The 15,544-nt window shown below is 52.0% G+C and overlaps 1 protein-coding gene across 1 annotated transcript in view; it reads left to right on the top strand.

Annotated features, from left to right (window-relative positions):
* Positions 1-219: 219 nt before the first annotated feature.
* C3 (complement C3) overlaps positions 220-15,544 on the top strand; it is a 29,709-nt gene continuing 14,384 nt past the window's right edge. The window contains exons 1-21 of the mRNA XM_053658344.1: positions 220-378; positions 1,125-1,317; positions 1,813-1,981; positions 2,084-2,154; positions 3,648-3,745; positions 3,850-3,932; positions 4,021-4,111; positions 4,307-4,409; positions 4,517-4,643; positions 4,986-5,101; positions 5,197-5,346; positions 5,748-5,957; positions 6,070-6,276; positions 6,830-6,991; positions 7,367-7,496; positions 7,738-7,809; positions 7,954-8,154; positions 10,295-10,403; positions 10,668-10,753; positions 14,463-14,605; positions 14,713-14,925. Coding sequence (XP_053514319.1) covers positions 305-378; positions 1,125-1,317; positions 1,813-1,981; positions 2,084-2,154; positions 3,648-3,745; positions 3,850-3,932; positions 4,021-4,111; positions 4,307-4,409; positions 4,517-4,643; positions 4,986-5,101; positions 5,197-5,346; positions 5,748-5,957; positions 6,070-6,276; positions 6,830-6,991; positions 7,367-7,496; positions 7,738-7,809; positions 7,954-8,154; positions 10,295-10,403; positions 10,668-10,753; positions 14,463-14,605; positions 14,713-14,925 — 2,808 coding nt within the window. The 5' untranslated portion in view covers positions 220-304. The remainder of the gene's footprint in view (positions 379-1,124; positions 1,318-1,812; positions 1,982-2,083; positions 2,155-3,647; positions 3,746-3,849; positions 3,933-4,020; positions 4,112-4,306; positions 4,410-4,516; positions 4,644-4,985; positions 5,102-5,196; positions 5,347-5,747; positions 5,958-6,069; positions 6,277-6,829; positions 6,992-7,366; positions 7,497-7,737; positions 7,810-7,953; positions 8,155-10,294; positions 10,404-10,667; positions 10,754-14,462; positions 14,606-14,712; positions 14,926-15,544) is intronic.

The raw sequence follows: 15,544 nt of genomic DNA, 5'->3' as shown, positions 1-15,544 counted from the left end.
AGGGAGGCCCTCAGTGCAGCGGGCAGTTGTGTTCTTATTGAGGGAGAACATGTCCTGGGGTTACTTACCCCAGCAAATGCTGGCCCAGGAAACTGAAAAACTTAGGAAACGGTATTGAGAAATCAGGGGCAGCCCCAGGGAGGGGAGAGGCCACAGGGAGCAGAGGGCTGGGCTGAGTGTAGGAAAGGCGGGAGCCAGATAAAAGGAGGCCTCCAGAGGCCTTTGCTCACTCCTCCCTGCCTCTCCTTCTCTCCCTCAGTCCCTCTGTCCCTCAGTCCCTCTGTCCCTCCACTATCTCTGTACCATGGGGCCTGCTTCAGGTCCCAGCCTGCTGCTCCTGCTGCTGACCAGTCTCCCCCTGGCCCTGGGGGACCCCATGTGAGTAGTCACGACTGCACCCCAAACAAAGGGACTTCCGAGGAGGGCATTCATGGTGGGTTCAGGTCCCTGTAAAATTCAGGTGCATTTCTGTGTCTGTGGAGGAGGAGTTAGTGAGTCAGAATGTTAATAAATGTCTATAAAAGTTACTGCCTGTGACTTTGAGAGTGTACGGTTGGCCGTTTGTGGAATTCAGACGTTGCAAAGTGGGCTGAATGTTTATAACACTGGGGGTCTGTGGGTTTATGGTGCATGTGGTGTTTGGTGATTCTGTGGATGGGGTGGTTTGGGCTTCACAGGATTTGGAAGCTTGCAGTTTCGGCATTTGTAGAGATGTGGTGTGGGTTGGCTGGCAGTAGGGTGAGGGTGGATTGGTTGCACTTACAGGCGTGAGGTGCTAGAGGTTTCAGTAGAGGCTTGGGTGTTCAAGATTCGAGCTTTAAAGGGTTGGTATATGTGAATTTGGGCCTGTATCCTCTGTAGGGCCTGAGGTTCTGGGCGTTTAGACACCGGGTTTAGTTCAGAGATAAGGGCTTCAGGAGTATATTTGTGGGTTCCCCAATTGAGTTTTTGGAATTCTAGAGAGTTGGGGGACTTGCTGGCTCTGGTTTTGAGGTTCAGGGGCTGATGGGCCCTGCAGCCCTTGAGCCATTGCCAGTCACTGGATCCCCTACAGGACCAGGGTCTGGGGCAGATCTCTGACCCCAGCGAGGTGCCTGGGATAACCCCCTGCACTTCTCCGGCAGGTACTCCTTGATTACCCCCAACGTCCTCCAGTTGGAGAATGAGGAGACCGTGGTGCTGGAGGCCCACGATCCACCAGGTGACGTTCAAGTAACAGTCACCGTATACGACTTCCCAGCCAAGAAGCAGGTGCTGTTCAGTGACAACACCCTGCTGAACAGAGCCAACAGTTACCTGAGCACCATCCCCATCAAGGTGGGTGCACGCTGGAGCCCCGCCCTACTGACACCCCGCCCCTCTCTGGATCTCCTCCCCTTTGGAGCCCCACTGCTTATAAGCCCCTTCTCTTCCTCAGCCCCTTCCCCTCTTTGAGTCTCCTCCCCATTTGGGCCCCATCTTTTATTGGCCCTGCCCCTTCTGAGCCCTCCCCCTACTCAGCCCCTTCCCTTCCAAGTCTGACCATCTCTCCTTCCTGAGTCCTTTCCTCTTTAAGCCCTCTCTTCCTTCAGAGCCCCTCTCCTGTCTGAGCCTCCTCCTCTCCCTGAACCCTAGCCTCTCTCCTGCCCATGCCCCCTCTCTGAGTATGCCTGGTCCCCAAACCTGGGCAAACCCGAGAGGCCAGAGTGATGGGCAGGCTCTGTGGTGAGGAGGGGTAGAGGTGGACCCAGCCAGAGGCCTAGAGACTGGACAGTGGGCAAGGGGCCCTGGAACAGACCTCTGCTGATGCCTGCTGCCCTGGTCCATGCCTAGATCCCAGCCAACAAGGAGTTACGAGCAAAGAAGGGGAACAGGTTTGTGATTGTCCAGGCGGCCTTCGATAATGGTAAAGTTCCAATGGAAAAGGTGGTGCTAGTCAGCCTGCATAGCGGGTACCTCTTTATCCAGACAGACAAGACCATCTACACCCCAGGCTCCACAGGTAAGGGGCTGGTGGGTGGCTTAATGGCCAGGCCTGGGTCATTGGAGGGGGTGGGGCGAAGAGCCTCACTGAGCTGTCCCTGTCTCTCACACCACCTCCTAGTCCTCTATCGAATCTTCACTGTTGACCACAAGCTGCTGCCCGTGGGCCGGACGGTTATCATCAGCATTGAGGTACGAGCCAGCCAGGGCCTCAGACACACTTGGGCCAGAGATTCAGGGAGACAGAGAATCTGAGACAGAGAAAGAGACGCTGGAAAAGTCACAGCAGCAGAAACCCAAAAGCAAAGAAATATATAGAGGCACAAGCACGGAGGTCTATAGAGGGGCAGGGACCCAGGAAGATTGCGTGAAGCAAAGCTTGTACCCTGGCTTCCAGCTCCAGATAGACCCCTGGTCCCGGTGGCTCGGGCCAGACCACTCCCCTTCCGGAGGCTCAGTTTTCTCATTGGAAGAGTGCGATAATGACATAATTCTATGCAGTAGTCTGTCCCGCCTACTGCAGCCAGGAGGCGCCTGTGAGCCTGGGTCAGGTCCGTTGCCACAGCCTTCCAGGGCTTCCACTTCCTTCCTGGTAAAAAGCCCAAGTCCTCCTGTGGCCCACAAGGCCCTGCATGACCTGCCACCATCCCCTCCCTCCCCTCGCCAACTTCCTCTCTCCCCCTCACTCACTGGGCTGCTCCTGCCACACGGCCCTACTGGCGGTTCCTCTGACATTGGAGACAGGGACCTGCCCCAGGGCCTTTGTACTGGTTGTTCCCTCTGCTCGGAATACTCTGTTCCTCCAAAGAGCCACACCACTTGATCCTCATCTCCTTCGAAATTTTGCTTAAATGTCAGCAGTGTCCCAAGTCTCTAGCAAGGCCGCTCTGAGCAGCTTGTATAACCCTGCCCCCGACTCCCACATGCGCTCCACTCTCCTCCCGTCCTGCCACTCTTCCGGCATCGTATAAATTGGACTTATTCCTTTACTAATTGTCCCCTCCACCAGCCTCTGTGGGACCTAAATTCCCTAGGGGAAGGAGTCCTTAATGCGTTTGTTCACGGCCTTATTCCCTGAGTCCCACAAAGTGCTTGGCCCGTGCTGGGGCTTTAATAAAAATGGGCGGGAAGGGAGGAGGCAGGGAAGGGAAGGGACCGAGGAGGGGAAACGCTACCTGTGCCAACGGGAGCACGTTAGCCACTTGTCCCAACTGCCAAGAGAAGCCAGAAACCCAGATTTTTATGTAATGTCTCCCAATGTTTAAAAAAAGAAAGAAAGAATATGTGCACATGAAATTTGCTATTTTTGTAGATCAAAAAGTTGAATGTAGGTGATTATGTATGGCTTAGGACAAATCAAATGCTTAGCCCAGCATCCTGCACAAAAAACCCCAGTGATTCTTAATAATCAGGGGACACTCATCATAATGGGCTCCTGATTACATGAACTATGTCCCAAGCCAGCGATGTAGTGGCTATATTTATCTCCGAGAGGCTAAGTAACCTGCTCAAGGTCACACAGCTTATAGGTGACACAGTGGGATTTGAGCCCATGCTGGCAGACTCAGGTCCACGTTCTTAACCACTGCTTCTGCAGATGTGACACAGACAGAGAGGCACAGGAGAGCCAAGGGGCAAAGACTGGTCCCTGAAAAGGCCCCCCCTCCCCCACTTTCTATCTACAGACCCCCGATGGTATTACTGTCAAGCAGGACTCCTTCTCTTCTCAAAACCAAGGACAAGGCATCTTGTCTCAGACTTGGAACATCCCAGAGCTAGTCAAGTACGCCAGGCCATCCTGGAGGGGGGTTGGGGCTCCCCCATCCCCGAATAAGGGGTAGGGGGGCTACCGGTTGTGGCCAGATCACTCACCTGCCTTCCCCACAGCATGGGGCAGTGGAAGATACTAGCCCACTACGAAGATTCCCCTCAGCAGGTCTTCTCCGCTGAGTTTGAAGTGAAGGAATACGGTAAGAGGAGGAGGAAGCCAGAGCATGGGCCCCCATAACCCTGGGCTCAGCACCGGGTCCCCCCACCAGTGCCCTCTCTCCCTGCCAGTGCTGCCCAGTTTTGAGGTCCAAGTGGAGCCTGCAGAGAAATTCTACTACATCGATGACCCCAATGGCCTGGAAGTCACCATATTGGCCAGGTAAGAGGTCAGATGGGGACCCGGTCAGGGGTCAGGTGAGAGACCAGGTGAGAGACCAGGTGAAGGACTGAGGAAGGGCCAGGGGAAGGTGAGGTGAGTGGCTGGAGACTCTGAGTCCTCACCATGGCCAGTGGAATTTGGGGGGAGACTCAGCTTCTCAGGGCGGGAGAATCTGACACCCCCCTCGCTGCACAGGTTCTTGTATGGGAAGAATGTGGAAGGAACGGCCTTCGTCATCTTTGGGGTCCAGGACGGTGACCAGAGGATTTCACTGTCCCAGTCTCTCACCCGTGTTGTGGTACCTGCGAGAGGCCCCCTGAGCTTCCTCCTCTTTGACCCTCTCCCTCTCCTGACCCCCTCCCCGCTGGGCCCTTCCCCTCTCTGAGCCTTCATTTCTTACTCCAGATTACAGATGGCACTGGGGAGGCTAAGCTGAAGCGAGAGGTCCTGCTGGATGGGGTGCAGCCATCCCGAGAGGATGCCCTAGTGGGAAAGTCATTGTACGTGTCTGTCACCGTCATCCTGGACTCAGGTGAGGCCTCAGTGCCACCCCACAGTCCAGTCCGAGGGGGAAGGCCGGACTGAGGCAGGAGTCCCAGTCCAATGGGGAGGCCCAGGGTGAAGGTGGGGTGCAGTGTGAGGTACAAAACCCAGGCTGACTCCCAGGAGGAGGCCCAGTGAGAGGGAGGAGGCCTTCAGTGAAGGTGTAGGGCCCTGTCTGAGGGAGGCGGCCCAGAATGGAGGTGGGGTCAGTCTGATGGGGAAGCCCAGCCCGAGGAGGGAGGTCCAGTATGAAGGCAGGGTCCAATCTGAGGGGGGAGGCCTGGCCCCGAGGGGGAGCCCAGGAGCTCACCCTCACAGCTGGCCCCCTCAGGCAGTGACATGGTGGAGGCAGAGTGCAGTGGGATCCCCATCGTGACCTCGCCCTACCAGATCCACTTCACCAAGACGCCTAGGTTCTTCAAACCTGCCATGCCCTTCGACCTCATGGTGAGACCCAGGGCAGGGTCACCCTCCCCCCACTCCTGAGTACTGGCCACACTGCTGGGTTTGCTGAACCCCCTCCACTATCCCCGCACCCACAGGTGTTTGTGACGAACCCCGATGGCTCCCCTGCCCGCCGCATCCCCGTGGCAACTCAGAACTCTGCCCAGGGGCAAGCTCTAACCCAGGATGATGGTGTGGCCAAGCTGATCATCAACACACAGAAGAACACACAGCCCCTGACTATCACAGTGAGTCTGCACCAACCTCCGGATCCCATGCCAGGGAAACGGAGGACTTAACTATGTGGTGGGGTCCTAATGTTTGTACAGAGGGATCTTGTCATGTTCCCAGTGGGGTCCTTTCATTTGCATAAATGGGTATTGCCATTCACATAGAGATGTTTCATTTGCATAGAGGGGTTCTTGTGTGCAGAGTGGCGTCTTGTCATCTGCAGAGATGTCTTATAAGGACCCTTCTGATGACATTGGACCCACCTGGAGAAACTCAGATAGTCTCCCCATGTCCAGATCCTTAACTCAATCCCATCTGTAAAATCCTCTTGTCATGTAAGGCACCATATTCCCAGGTCCTGGGCATCGGGACACAGGCATCTCCAGTCTGCCCGATTGCTCCCTCTTTCCCTGCTCAGGTGCGCACAGTGAAGAAGGACCTCCCGGAGGAGCGACAGGCCACTAATAAAATGCAGGCCCTACCCTACAGTACCATGGGCAACTCCAACAACTACCTGCACCTCTCTGTGCCCCGCGTGGAGCTCAAGCCAGGGGACACACTCAATGTCAACTTTCACCTGCGAATGGACCCCGGCCTGGATGCCAAGATCAGATACTATACCTACCTGGTCCGTGGCTTCATAGAACCCCCAGGTCCCCTTCCTCCTCACTTTCCCAGCATCCCAGATGCCCCCTCCACTCTCCTGCCTTCCCAGTTGTCATGCCAACCTGTCCCCCCAGATCATGAACAAGGGGAGGCTGTTGAAGGTGGGACGCCAGGAGCGAGAGGCCGGCCAGGACCTGGTAGTGCTGCCTCTGACCATCACTCCAGACTTCATTCCTTCCTTCCGCCTGGTGGCCTATTACACGCTGATTGGCAACAACGGCCAGAGGGAAGTGGTGGCCGATTCCGTGTGGGTGGACGTCAAGGACTCGTGTGCGGGCCATGTAAGTGTCACTGAGTCCCTCTGTGCCCATCCGAGGGCCCCGCTTGGCCACCGCTTTCTCTGTCTCTGCCTCTCTCCATCCTTCAGAAGCCATTCCTCTCCCTGTTTGTAGAGATCCTGCCTCTCTCTTCTTTTTTCCATCTCGTTTTCTTCCATGTTTTAGTCTCAGTAGCTCTCTTGCTTCCAGTTTTCTGTTTTCTTTAGATTTTTTTAAAATTTATTTTTAGCAAGAGAGGAAGAGAAGGAGAAAGAGAGGGAGAGAAACATCAGTGTGTGGTTGCCTCTTGCAAATCTCCTACTGGGGACCTGGCCTGCAACCCAGGCGTGTGCCCTGACTGGGAATCGACCCGATGACCCTTTGGTTGGCAGGTGTGTGCTCAATGCCCTGAGCCACACTAGGCAGGGAGTTTTCTCTTTCCTTGATTCTCTGCCCGTCATTGGTTCTGCACGTGTCCCTTCTTCTCTCTCTGTCTCCACCTTCCTCTGTCCTTGACCGACCAAGGCCGGGGCCTCCTGGGCTGACTTCTCCCTCTGCCTCTCTGCCCTCCTCACAGCTGGTGGTGAAAAACGCCCTGAAGGAGGGGCGGCAGCAGCATCTACCTGGACAACAGATATCACTCAAGATCGAGGGTAACCAGGGGGATCGAGTAGGACTGGTCGCCGTGGACAAGGGCGTGTTCGTGCTGAATAAGAAGAACAAGCTGACTCAGAGCAAGGTAGGCCCCCACGTGGCTGAGGTTGGGCAGAGGCACAGAGATGGCTTTGGGTGGAGGTGGAAAGGCTCTGAGGAGAACTGATGATGTGGGGGTGGGGGGTGGATTGAGTGTAGAGGTCAAGATGGACACAGACGTGGGGATGGGTTGACGTTGAATTGCAGATAGGAACGTGGGTGGACGTGGGTCAGAGGTGGGGATGGTCATGGCAATGGGCCCAGCTCTGAATCCGGCAGCAGCGCAGTCCGGATCGTCCACCGTGGAGCGTCTGGGGATTGGGATGAGGACACGGGTGAGGTTGGGTGGGTGTGTTGGTGAGCTGGCGCAGGCACTGCTTACCTGGCCTCAGCCTGCCCTTGACCGTTCCCCACCCCACAGATCTGGGACACCGTGGAGAAGGCAGACATTGGCTGTACACCGGGCAGTGGAAAGAACTATGCGGGTGTCTTTACGGATGCAGGGCTGGCCTTCATGACCAACAAAGGCCTGGAGACAGAGCAGAGGTCAGGTGAGTCTTGGACCAATGGACATCCAGAGAGGGGCAGCACTTCTACCCCCAGATGGGATCAGAGGACCCTGAGTTCAAGTGCCGCCAACTAGCAAATCACTTTCTTCTCCGAGCCTCAGTTTCTTCATCTGAAATGGGAGCAATAACGCTCCTACCTCTTGGCTACTGGGAGGAGGAAACCAAGGACAGGCAGTCAGCACTTAATCCATCTCGTTCCATCCCCCCTGCCCCTGCCCCTTAGATGTGCACTGCCCCAAACCAGCCACCCGGCGCCGCCGCTCCTTGCAGCTCGTGGAGAAGAAGATGGGCAAAGGTGGGAGCCCTCATCCACCTCCCTCGCCCACCTCCCTCGCCCTTACACCTTGTCCATTGAGACCCCGGCAAAGAGGGAGGAAGGGGTGTGGGGAAGGTCTCCCGCAGCGGCGCGGCGGGGGTGACCCTGTGTGTGCTCTCGCAGCGGGCGAGTACCAGAGCAAGGAGCTGCGCAAGTGCTGCGAGGACGGCATGCGTGAGAACCTCATGAAGTACTCGTGCCAGCGCCGGGCGCGGTTCATCCTCCAGGGCAAGGCCTGCGTGGACGCCTTCGTGGACTGCTGCAACTACATCACCCAGCTGCGGGCGCAGCTCAGGCGGCAAGGCGCCCTGGTGCTGGCCAGGAGTGAGTCCGGGCGGCGGCCGGGGAGCCCTGTCTGAAGGGGGGCGGGTGCCTGTCCCTGGGGGACTGGAAGCGGAGTCCATCACGCGGGGTTCCGAGAGCAAGAGCAAGTGTGAGTGGCTTGTGAAACTGAGGGAAATTATGTTGCCAGTTACAGGATGAAAGGGAAAGAAAAGAAAGCCTTTGCTTAAACCCCGAGGAAGATTGGGAAACCCCTCCAGGGAGACTAAGGCAAAACTCATTGTCCCTCTTTAGACAGACTGTTGTGCAGGCTTGAAATCGTCCCCCCGGACTGCTGGCTAGTTCGGAACAGTTGGGTGTGGGTTCTCAGGAAGCAAAGCCGTCCCCCTAGAACCCGCAGCACCACAGTCGGAATTCGGGCAGCAAAGCTGTCTGTCGCCAGCATGCGACTCGCGGAGCCGCTGAAGGTTTGCCCCCGGGTCTTAGTCCTTCTGGGGGGAGGCTGGCTCCGCGTCGCAGGGCCGAGCTGTGTCCGCCCCGCCCCCAGCAGCTCCTCGGCCTTTCCGAGACTTTCCCGTCCTTGACACACATGAGGTGTTTCTTCGTGAACACATTCAGGTGCACATTTTTGGCAGAGCTGTTACAGAAGAGATTTGGCGTCGTTCTGGGAGCCTCCTCTCAGAGGCGCGGGACACTGATTCGTCCCACTGCCCCAGGTGCGAACCCTGAGCACCGGAGGCGGGTGGTGTCTGCCACGTGTCTCCATTGCCAAGTGCCTCTTCATTCCTTCTTAGCTAAAAGTTGTTTTTTTTTTTAACTTTTAAAATTTAAGTCGAGAGAGATTTGCCCAAAGATCAATTTTCACTTAGCCTTGAAGATCTTAGCTTTTAAGACAACAGATATGGATGATGTCTTATATGCTAACACGTGACTTTTGTATACATCTGTACTTTGGGGGGGTAGGACTTAGAAATTAGCAGCCATCTCTCAAATGCAGCTGTTGCCAGTGTGGACAAATATTTCTACGTTCTTTTAGCTGGAAAGCCAGCACCCCCTTCATCCCTCCACCCCTGAAAGACACAAAGATTCCCAACACACAGGAGTGAAGGCCTTTACCTTCAATTTCATCGCAAATTATAACAACGAGGCATGCTGCTCTACTCCGGTGACAGAGACTTTCTTTTGCAGAGGGGAGGTACAGCTACTGAGGAACTAGACAGAACTCTGACCTGCTGGGATGAGGCTTACATGCGTGTAGGGATTTATTTTTAGTCCATTGCAGGTGAAACAGGATTGCTTACACATTAGTGCCCCCAAGTCAAAGGCACTTGGACGAGTTATTCCAGAGCACAAGTGAACTTAGGCCTGTCTGGAATCCCATCTACCCTGTGCTTAGACAGACCCATGGACGAATTAAAACCTGTCCATCATTTCTGAGGAGAGCCCAGCCAGGGATAGACCCTTTTCCAGCCCAGCTTTGTTTGCTGGTTGATGGTGTCCAACTGGCTAGAGAGACCACCACCTCCTCAGGGTCTCCATCAAGTCAGGAATCTCCCCGCTCACGTGGCTGCTCTCAGGACCCATGTGACTGCAGATGCAGCAGGCACAGCACCTGTGGTCAAGATGCCTTTGGAAGCTTCCACGAGTGCTTTCATTTCTTTGGGAATCCTGGGAAAGGAACATAACCAGCCTGGATTATTTTTGCCTTTTATACCAACACGGTTGTAAGATATGACTTTTAGTATATGTTTTAAAGATTTTATTTATTTATTTATTTATTTTTTAAATTTATTTTTAGAGAGAGGGGAAGCGAAGGAGAAAGAGAGACAACAACACATCAGTGGGTGGTTGCCTCTCACACGCCCCCTACTGGGGACCTGGTCCGAAACCCAGACATGTGCCTTGACTGAGAATCAAACTAGTGACCCTTCGGTTCGAAGGCCAGCACTCAATCCACTGAGCCACACCAGCCAGGGCTGACTTCTAATATTTTTTATGAAGGCAGAAGCCCTCAAAGGCAAATGTGCCTGGGCCCCCGCCCCAAGTCATCATGTGGCCATGGGTGTGTTTCACTGCTAGGAACCCCACCAGGGTTCCCCACCAAGGCTGTAGAGATGAGTATCTAAGGGGAGAGCAGGGGATGTGGTCTGTTCTAAACCCAGATTGTCCCCCACCTTTGCAGGTGATATGGAAGATGATATCATTCCAGAAGAAGATATCATTTCCCGAAGCCAGTTCCCTGAGAGCTGGCTGTGGACCATCGAGGAATTAAAGGAGCCAGAGAAAAATGGGTAAGGCTGGAAAACCCCCCATTTCAACCCACCCCGGGCCAGCCTGTACCAACACCCAAGACCAGACTCTTTCATTTACATGCCTTCCGACTCCCTCTCTGTTCTGGGATCACAGTGGAACCCCATGACCCAACCCAGAAAACCAAGTGTTGGACCACCTCCATGTGCCCGCCCCCGCTCCCCTGAACCTGTGTCCTGGGGCCCCTCCATACCTGCTCGCCCCCTCACCACATCTCCTAATGCCCCCATTGCTCCCCCATCTAGGGTCTCCACGAAGATCATGAAGGTGTTTTTGAAAGACTCCATCACCACCTGGGAGATTCAGGCTGTGAGCTTATCTGACAAGAAAGGTGAGAGATGGTGGCTTCTTAGAAGCCAGGGCCCAGGGCCCTGGGCATTTTCTTTTTCTCATCCATTCCAAAGACCCTCTGCTTCTTGGTGGCTGACACTCTGCCTCCCCCTGGTTACCAGGTGGGGGAGGAGTACATCAGAATCTAGACTGTGAGTGTCAGCACTTTTCATTTTTCAAATTGATTTTATTTTTAGAGCAGTTTTAATTTCACAGCAAAACTGAGCAGAAAGTACAGAGATTTCCTACATACTCCCTTCCCCCCACCCCACGCACAGCCTCCCCCCATCAACACCCCCAAGGTCGATGCATTTGTTGTCACTGAGACATTGGGTTCATTCTTGGCGTGGCACACTCTCGGGCTTGGTTGAGTGCGCCGTGGCAGGGGCCTGCCGTGGCAGTAGTTATTGCACAGAATGGTTTGCAGCCCCAACAACTTATAAGGATGTGATGTGGACATGATAGTGGGCAAAGTGATTAAGAAAAAGGAGGAAGCAGGGTGAAAAGGGGGGTTGAAACATCGGCGGTCATATTGTGAAACATAAGGAACAGGTGTCCAGTCCCTGGCCACCACAGCTGGAGTGAGGCTCTGAGGGGCTCTGGCCAAATGCGGGTGGTTTCCAGCAGGGCCAGGAGCCGGGCGAGGGAAGCAAGGCGCTGCCTTTTAGTGCAAAATGTAGGTGGGGCCGAAAAACTTAGTCATCAAGATAAATACTATTTCACAACAAAATATCCGGATTTTAAGTGGAGACCAGAGCAGGCTGAGCCGTACTTAAGTCAGAGGCGAGAGGAAAAATGTGGGACCCGCATGCATGTTCCAGGTATAGTTCAAAGGTTCATTTTTTCCTAGATTATTAAATTTGTCACGAAATATTGAAACGTTAGAAAGTAGGTGTATTAAAACTCACTATATTAAGTGTCAATAATTTATTTGTACCGGAGCCAAAATTTTCTGTGTTAGTGTTCTGTTTACTTATAATATATAATGAATTATACTTTACTCTCATTTTATTTCCTGGTTTTAAGATTTTCGAAATCTGCTTCTTTGTTTTTAATGGAAGGGATTGAAATTTTTCTGGCAATTTTTCTTGAACAAGTGACAATCTCAAATGAAACCATTCACACACATGGGCGCACAGTTTTCCTTCGGCCTGAGACCCCACACCCTCGGCGTGGGCCGCTGGACGGCGTTAATCAAGTCCCTTGGCCTCTCTGGGCTCCCCCCTCAAATGGACCTGACAGAAACAGCACCTCCTCCAAGCATCGTTGGGAGCACTGTTAGGAGCTAATTCTTGTGAAGCCCTTAACTTAGTGCCCGGCACATTGTAAGTGTTCAGGGAGCCCGGGCCACCCTTGTTGGAGTTAAACGTGTCCTATCTATGAAATGGCAAATGTCTTTCCACAATGCACAGATACTTCCTTAAGTAGCACAAATCATGCATCAGAAGTTATTCCTTTTTTATTAACAGATTGTTTTATTTTATTTCGTTTTTTATTTTTGGAGAGAGAGGGAGACAGATTTGTGGGATTTGTTGCCCCACGTCTGTGTGCTTTCACCGGTGCCCTGCACACAGCGCCCTGACCAGGGGTCGCCCCTGCAACCTCGGCGCTTCCGGACGACGCTCTGACTCACTGAGCTACCCGGCCAGGGCCTTAAAAGATTTTTTAAAATTTATTTTTCTTTTATTAATTCTAGAGAGAGAAGAAGGGAGGGAGAAAGAAAGGGAGAGAATTATCAATGTAAGAGAGAAGCATCAACCGGTTGCCTCCTGCACCCGCCCTGTCTGGGGACCAAACCCAAAATCCCGGCATGTGCCCTCCTGGGAAATCAAACACGTGTGACCTTTTGGTCTGCAGGATGTCCAAGCAACTGAGCCACAACGGCCAGGGCCTGAACAGATTTTTAAAACAGTTTTAGGTTTATAGAAACAATTGAGCAATAAGTATAGAGTTGCCTCATTTCCTCGGCTCCCCTTTCTCAACACCTTGCATTTTGAGTGGTACATTTGTTACAATCGATGGGCCAATATTGATACAGTGTCATTAACTGAAGTCCATATTGACGTTAGGATTAGTACTCAGAACTGCGCATTCTGTGACTTTGGACAAACATATAGTGACATGTATTCACTGTTACAGCATCACACAGAATAATTGTTGCACTGCCTTAGAAATGACATAAATTATGTGCCAGAAGTCATTTTTTTTCAGTTCTCTTCTCATCCTTTCATCTCATGAAAGGAGAAAAGCTCAGTCCAGTACCAGGGTGCCTTCACCTCCTCTCCAATTCTTGTTCAACTCCTTTTTATTTTGTTAACAAGAGAGAACAAGCAGACTGGCATTCTTCAGGCGATGTGGACGGCCAGCTTTTAACGAAATGTTGTGTTTTCCTGGAGGTAACCTCCTCCTTATGGCCCAAGGAGCTGCTTTCTCATATACCATAGTGACACCAAAGGAAACTGGAGTTTAGTGATGCCGGAACAAATAGTAGGTGACCATAGCAGATGCCCCTAGGGCAGTGGCCGAACTGCTGCAGGGTTGGGAAACAAGGATTTTGTTCAAGCTTCTGGTTTTAGTTTTTGTGATTGAAAAATGAGCAAAAAAAATATTACATTTTAATGAATTTAGTAGTGTAACATTATTTTTCATGTGATAGTGTTTTTGCAAATTTTGCTGGTACGAACACTCTGCTGGGCTTTGGTCTGGTCACAAGTAACCACTGTGCTGAGGGTTACTTTCACTCAGTGCAGATTTGCGCTGCCCGTCAAAGACAGAGTGTGGGCAGTGGGTGCCGGTCTACGTTTTCTGGGGGCCCCATGGGAAAGGGGTGGGTGAAATTGATTTCAGGAATACATTTTATTTTACCCAAATATATCCAAAGTATCATCGTTTCCACACTTTGTAAAAGTTTGCAAAACACCTATTATACTACTAATAATGTTACAATTATAAACCCATTGATATGTAAGAATGACCTATTAAGATATCAGAATTTTTAATGTTTTATTTTACTTCTATTTGTACTACGCCTTCAAAATCTGGACTGCACTTTATGCTTGGAGTGCATCTCAACTAGGATACAAGATTTTCATTGGAAATATGATCCGTATTTTAGGATTCATAAAACTTGCAGTTGAAAAGCAGATTGGCATAATTAAGTTGCTCCAAACATACTTTAAAAAGTTTTCCCATCACTGAGTCAAATGTGATTTTTTTAATTGAGATACAATTTACATATCGCAAAAGTCACCCTTGAAAAGTATGTGATTTCAGTGTTTTTTAGTATATTCATAAGCACTGGCTTTGAAGTTTAAATCTGAGTTAACTAAAATGAAATAAAAGCAGAAGTCCAGTTCCCACTTGAGCTAGCCACATGTCAAGTGCCCAGTGACCACATGGGCTTGGGTTACCGTTTGGGGGGGCACAGGTACGGACCCTTCAGTTAGGCTGGCTTGCTTTCCTCCTCCACCTCTGTCTGTGAGTAAAACGACGGAGACATCACTAGATCATGGCCACTCCCAGCAGCCACCATCCCCTGTAATCCCTCACCATTAACTCTGTTTTTCTATGGGTTTCTGTAAAGACAGGCTGGGCTCGTGGTCAGGGGCAGGCCCTGAGACTCGGCGCGGTAGAACGTGGAACTGAATATGGACCTTGTCCACCTGGCCCACCCCCTGCCCCTGACACTCAGGTTCTGTCCCCCCGGGCAGGGATCTGTGTGGCTGACCCCTATGAGGTGATAGTAGCACAAGATTTCTTCATCGACCTGCGGCTGCCCTACTCTGTGGTGCGGAACGAGCAGGTGGAGATCCGAGCTGTCCTCTACAACTACCGGGAGACAGACACACTCCAGGTGGGTCCTTGCAGCAGCTGAGGCATGAAGGAAGGCTTGGGGGTGGGGGTCAGTGGCAGGGGGAGGCCATGGCACGTGCCCCTGACCCGACCCTGTCTGCCCGGCAGGTGAGAGTAGAACTGCTCTACAATCCAGCCTTCTGCAGCATGGCCACTGCCAAGAGGCGTCACCTGCAGACTCTGACGATCCCTCCCAAGTCCTCAGTGGCTGTGCCTTACGTCATTGTGCCCCTGAAGATCGGCCTACAGGAGGTGGAGGTCAAGGCGACTGTCTACAGGTTGTTCATCAGTGACGGTGTCAAGAAGACCCTGAAGGTCGTGGTGAGTCCTTGGGGTACCTGCCGCCTCTTGTCCTTCAGGAAAGTCTCCTGCTCTCCTCACGCTATCAGCTCAGTTTTGGAGCCCCAGACTCTGAGACGCTAATAACGTCCGACATCCACCTTAGGGAGGTCAGGAACCCGAGAAGTTGGAAAGGGCTGCCATCGGGGGAGGCACATGAGACTTTCTGCTCAGGCATGGAATTTTAAAGGGGTGCCCAAAACCTCAGCAATAAAGATAAACAATATTTTTTATTAAAATATGTTTTCATATCAAATATAATATTTTGTAACACATTTCAGTACAGGAGTTTTGTTTTGACTTTAACATTTTTGGGGAAACACATTTCACCGACCAAAATTTATAAACCAATAATATATGATACGAGAGCACAGGAAAGTTCTGTTTTTACCTGTGATTTTTAGCCTTAAAATATACATTAACAGTTCTGTTTCTGCTCTTTCCCACACTTTCAAATATAATAAGAGATCGAATCATCAATAAAAGGCTTCTCTCGTCTTTTATTGATATTTTAAAGCAAAACGAGATCACACACAAGATCACTAATATTTTAATGCAATCGCTTAACAAATCAAAAATAATGCCAAATGTATCTGCGATG

This window comes from Artibeus jamaicensis, unplaced genomic scaffold, assembly GCF_021234435.1.
Source record: "Artibeus jamaicensis isolate MK-2021 breed Jamaican fruit bat unplaced genomic scaffold, CSHL_Jam_final scaffold_537, whole genome shotgun sequence".
NCBI lineage: Eukaryota > Metazoa > Chordata > Mammalia > Chiroptera > Phyllostomidae > Artibeus > Artibeus jamaicensis.
Note: the sequence above shows the minus strand (reverse complement) of the source record. Positions and strands in the feature narration are given on the sequence as shown.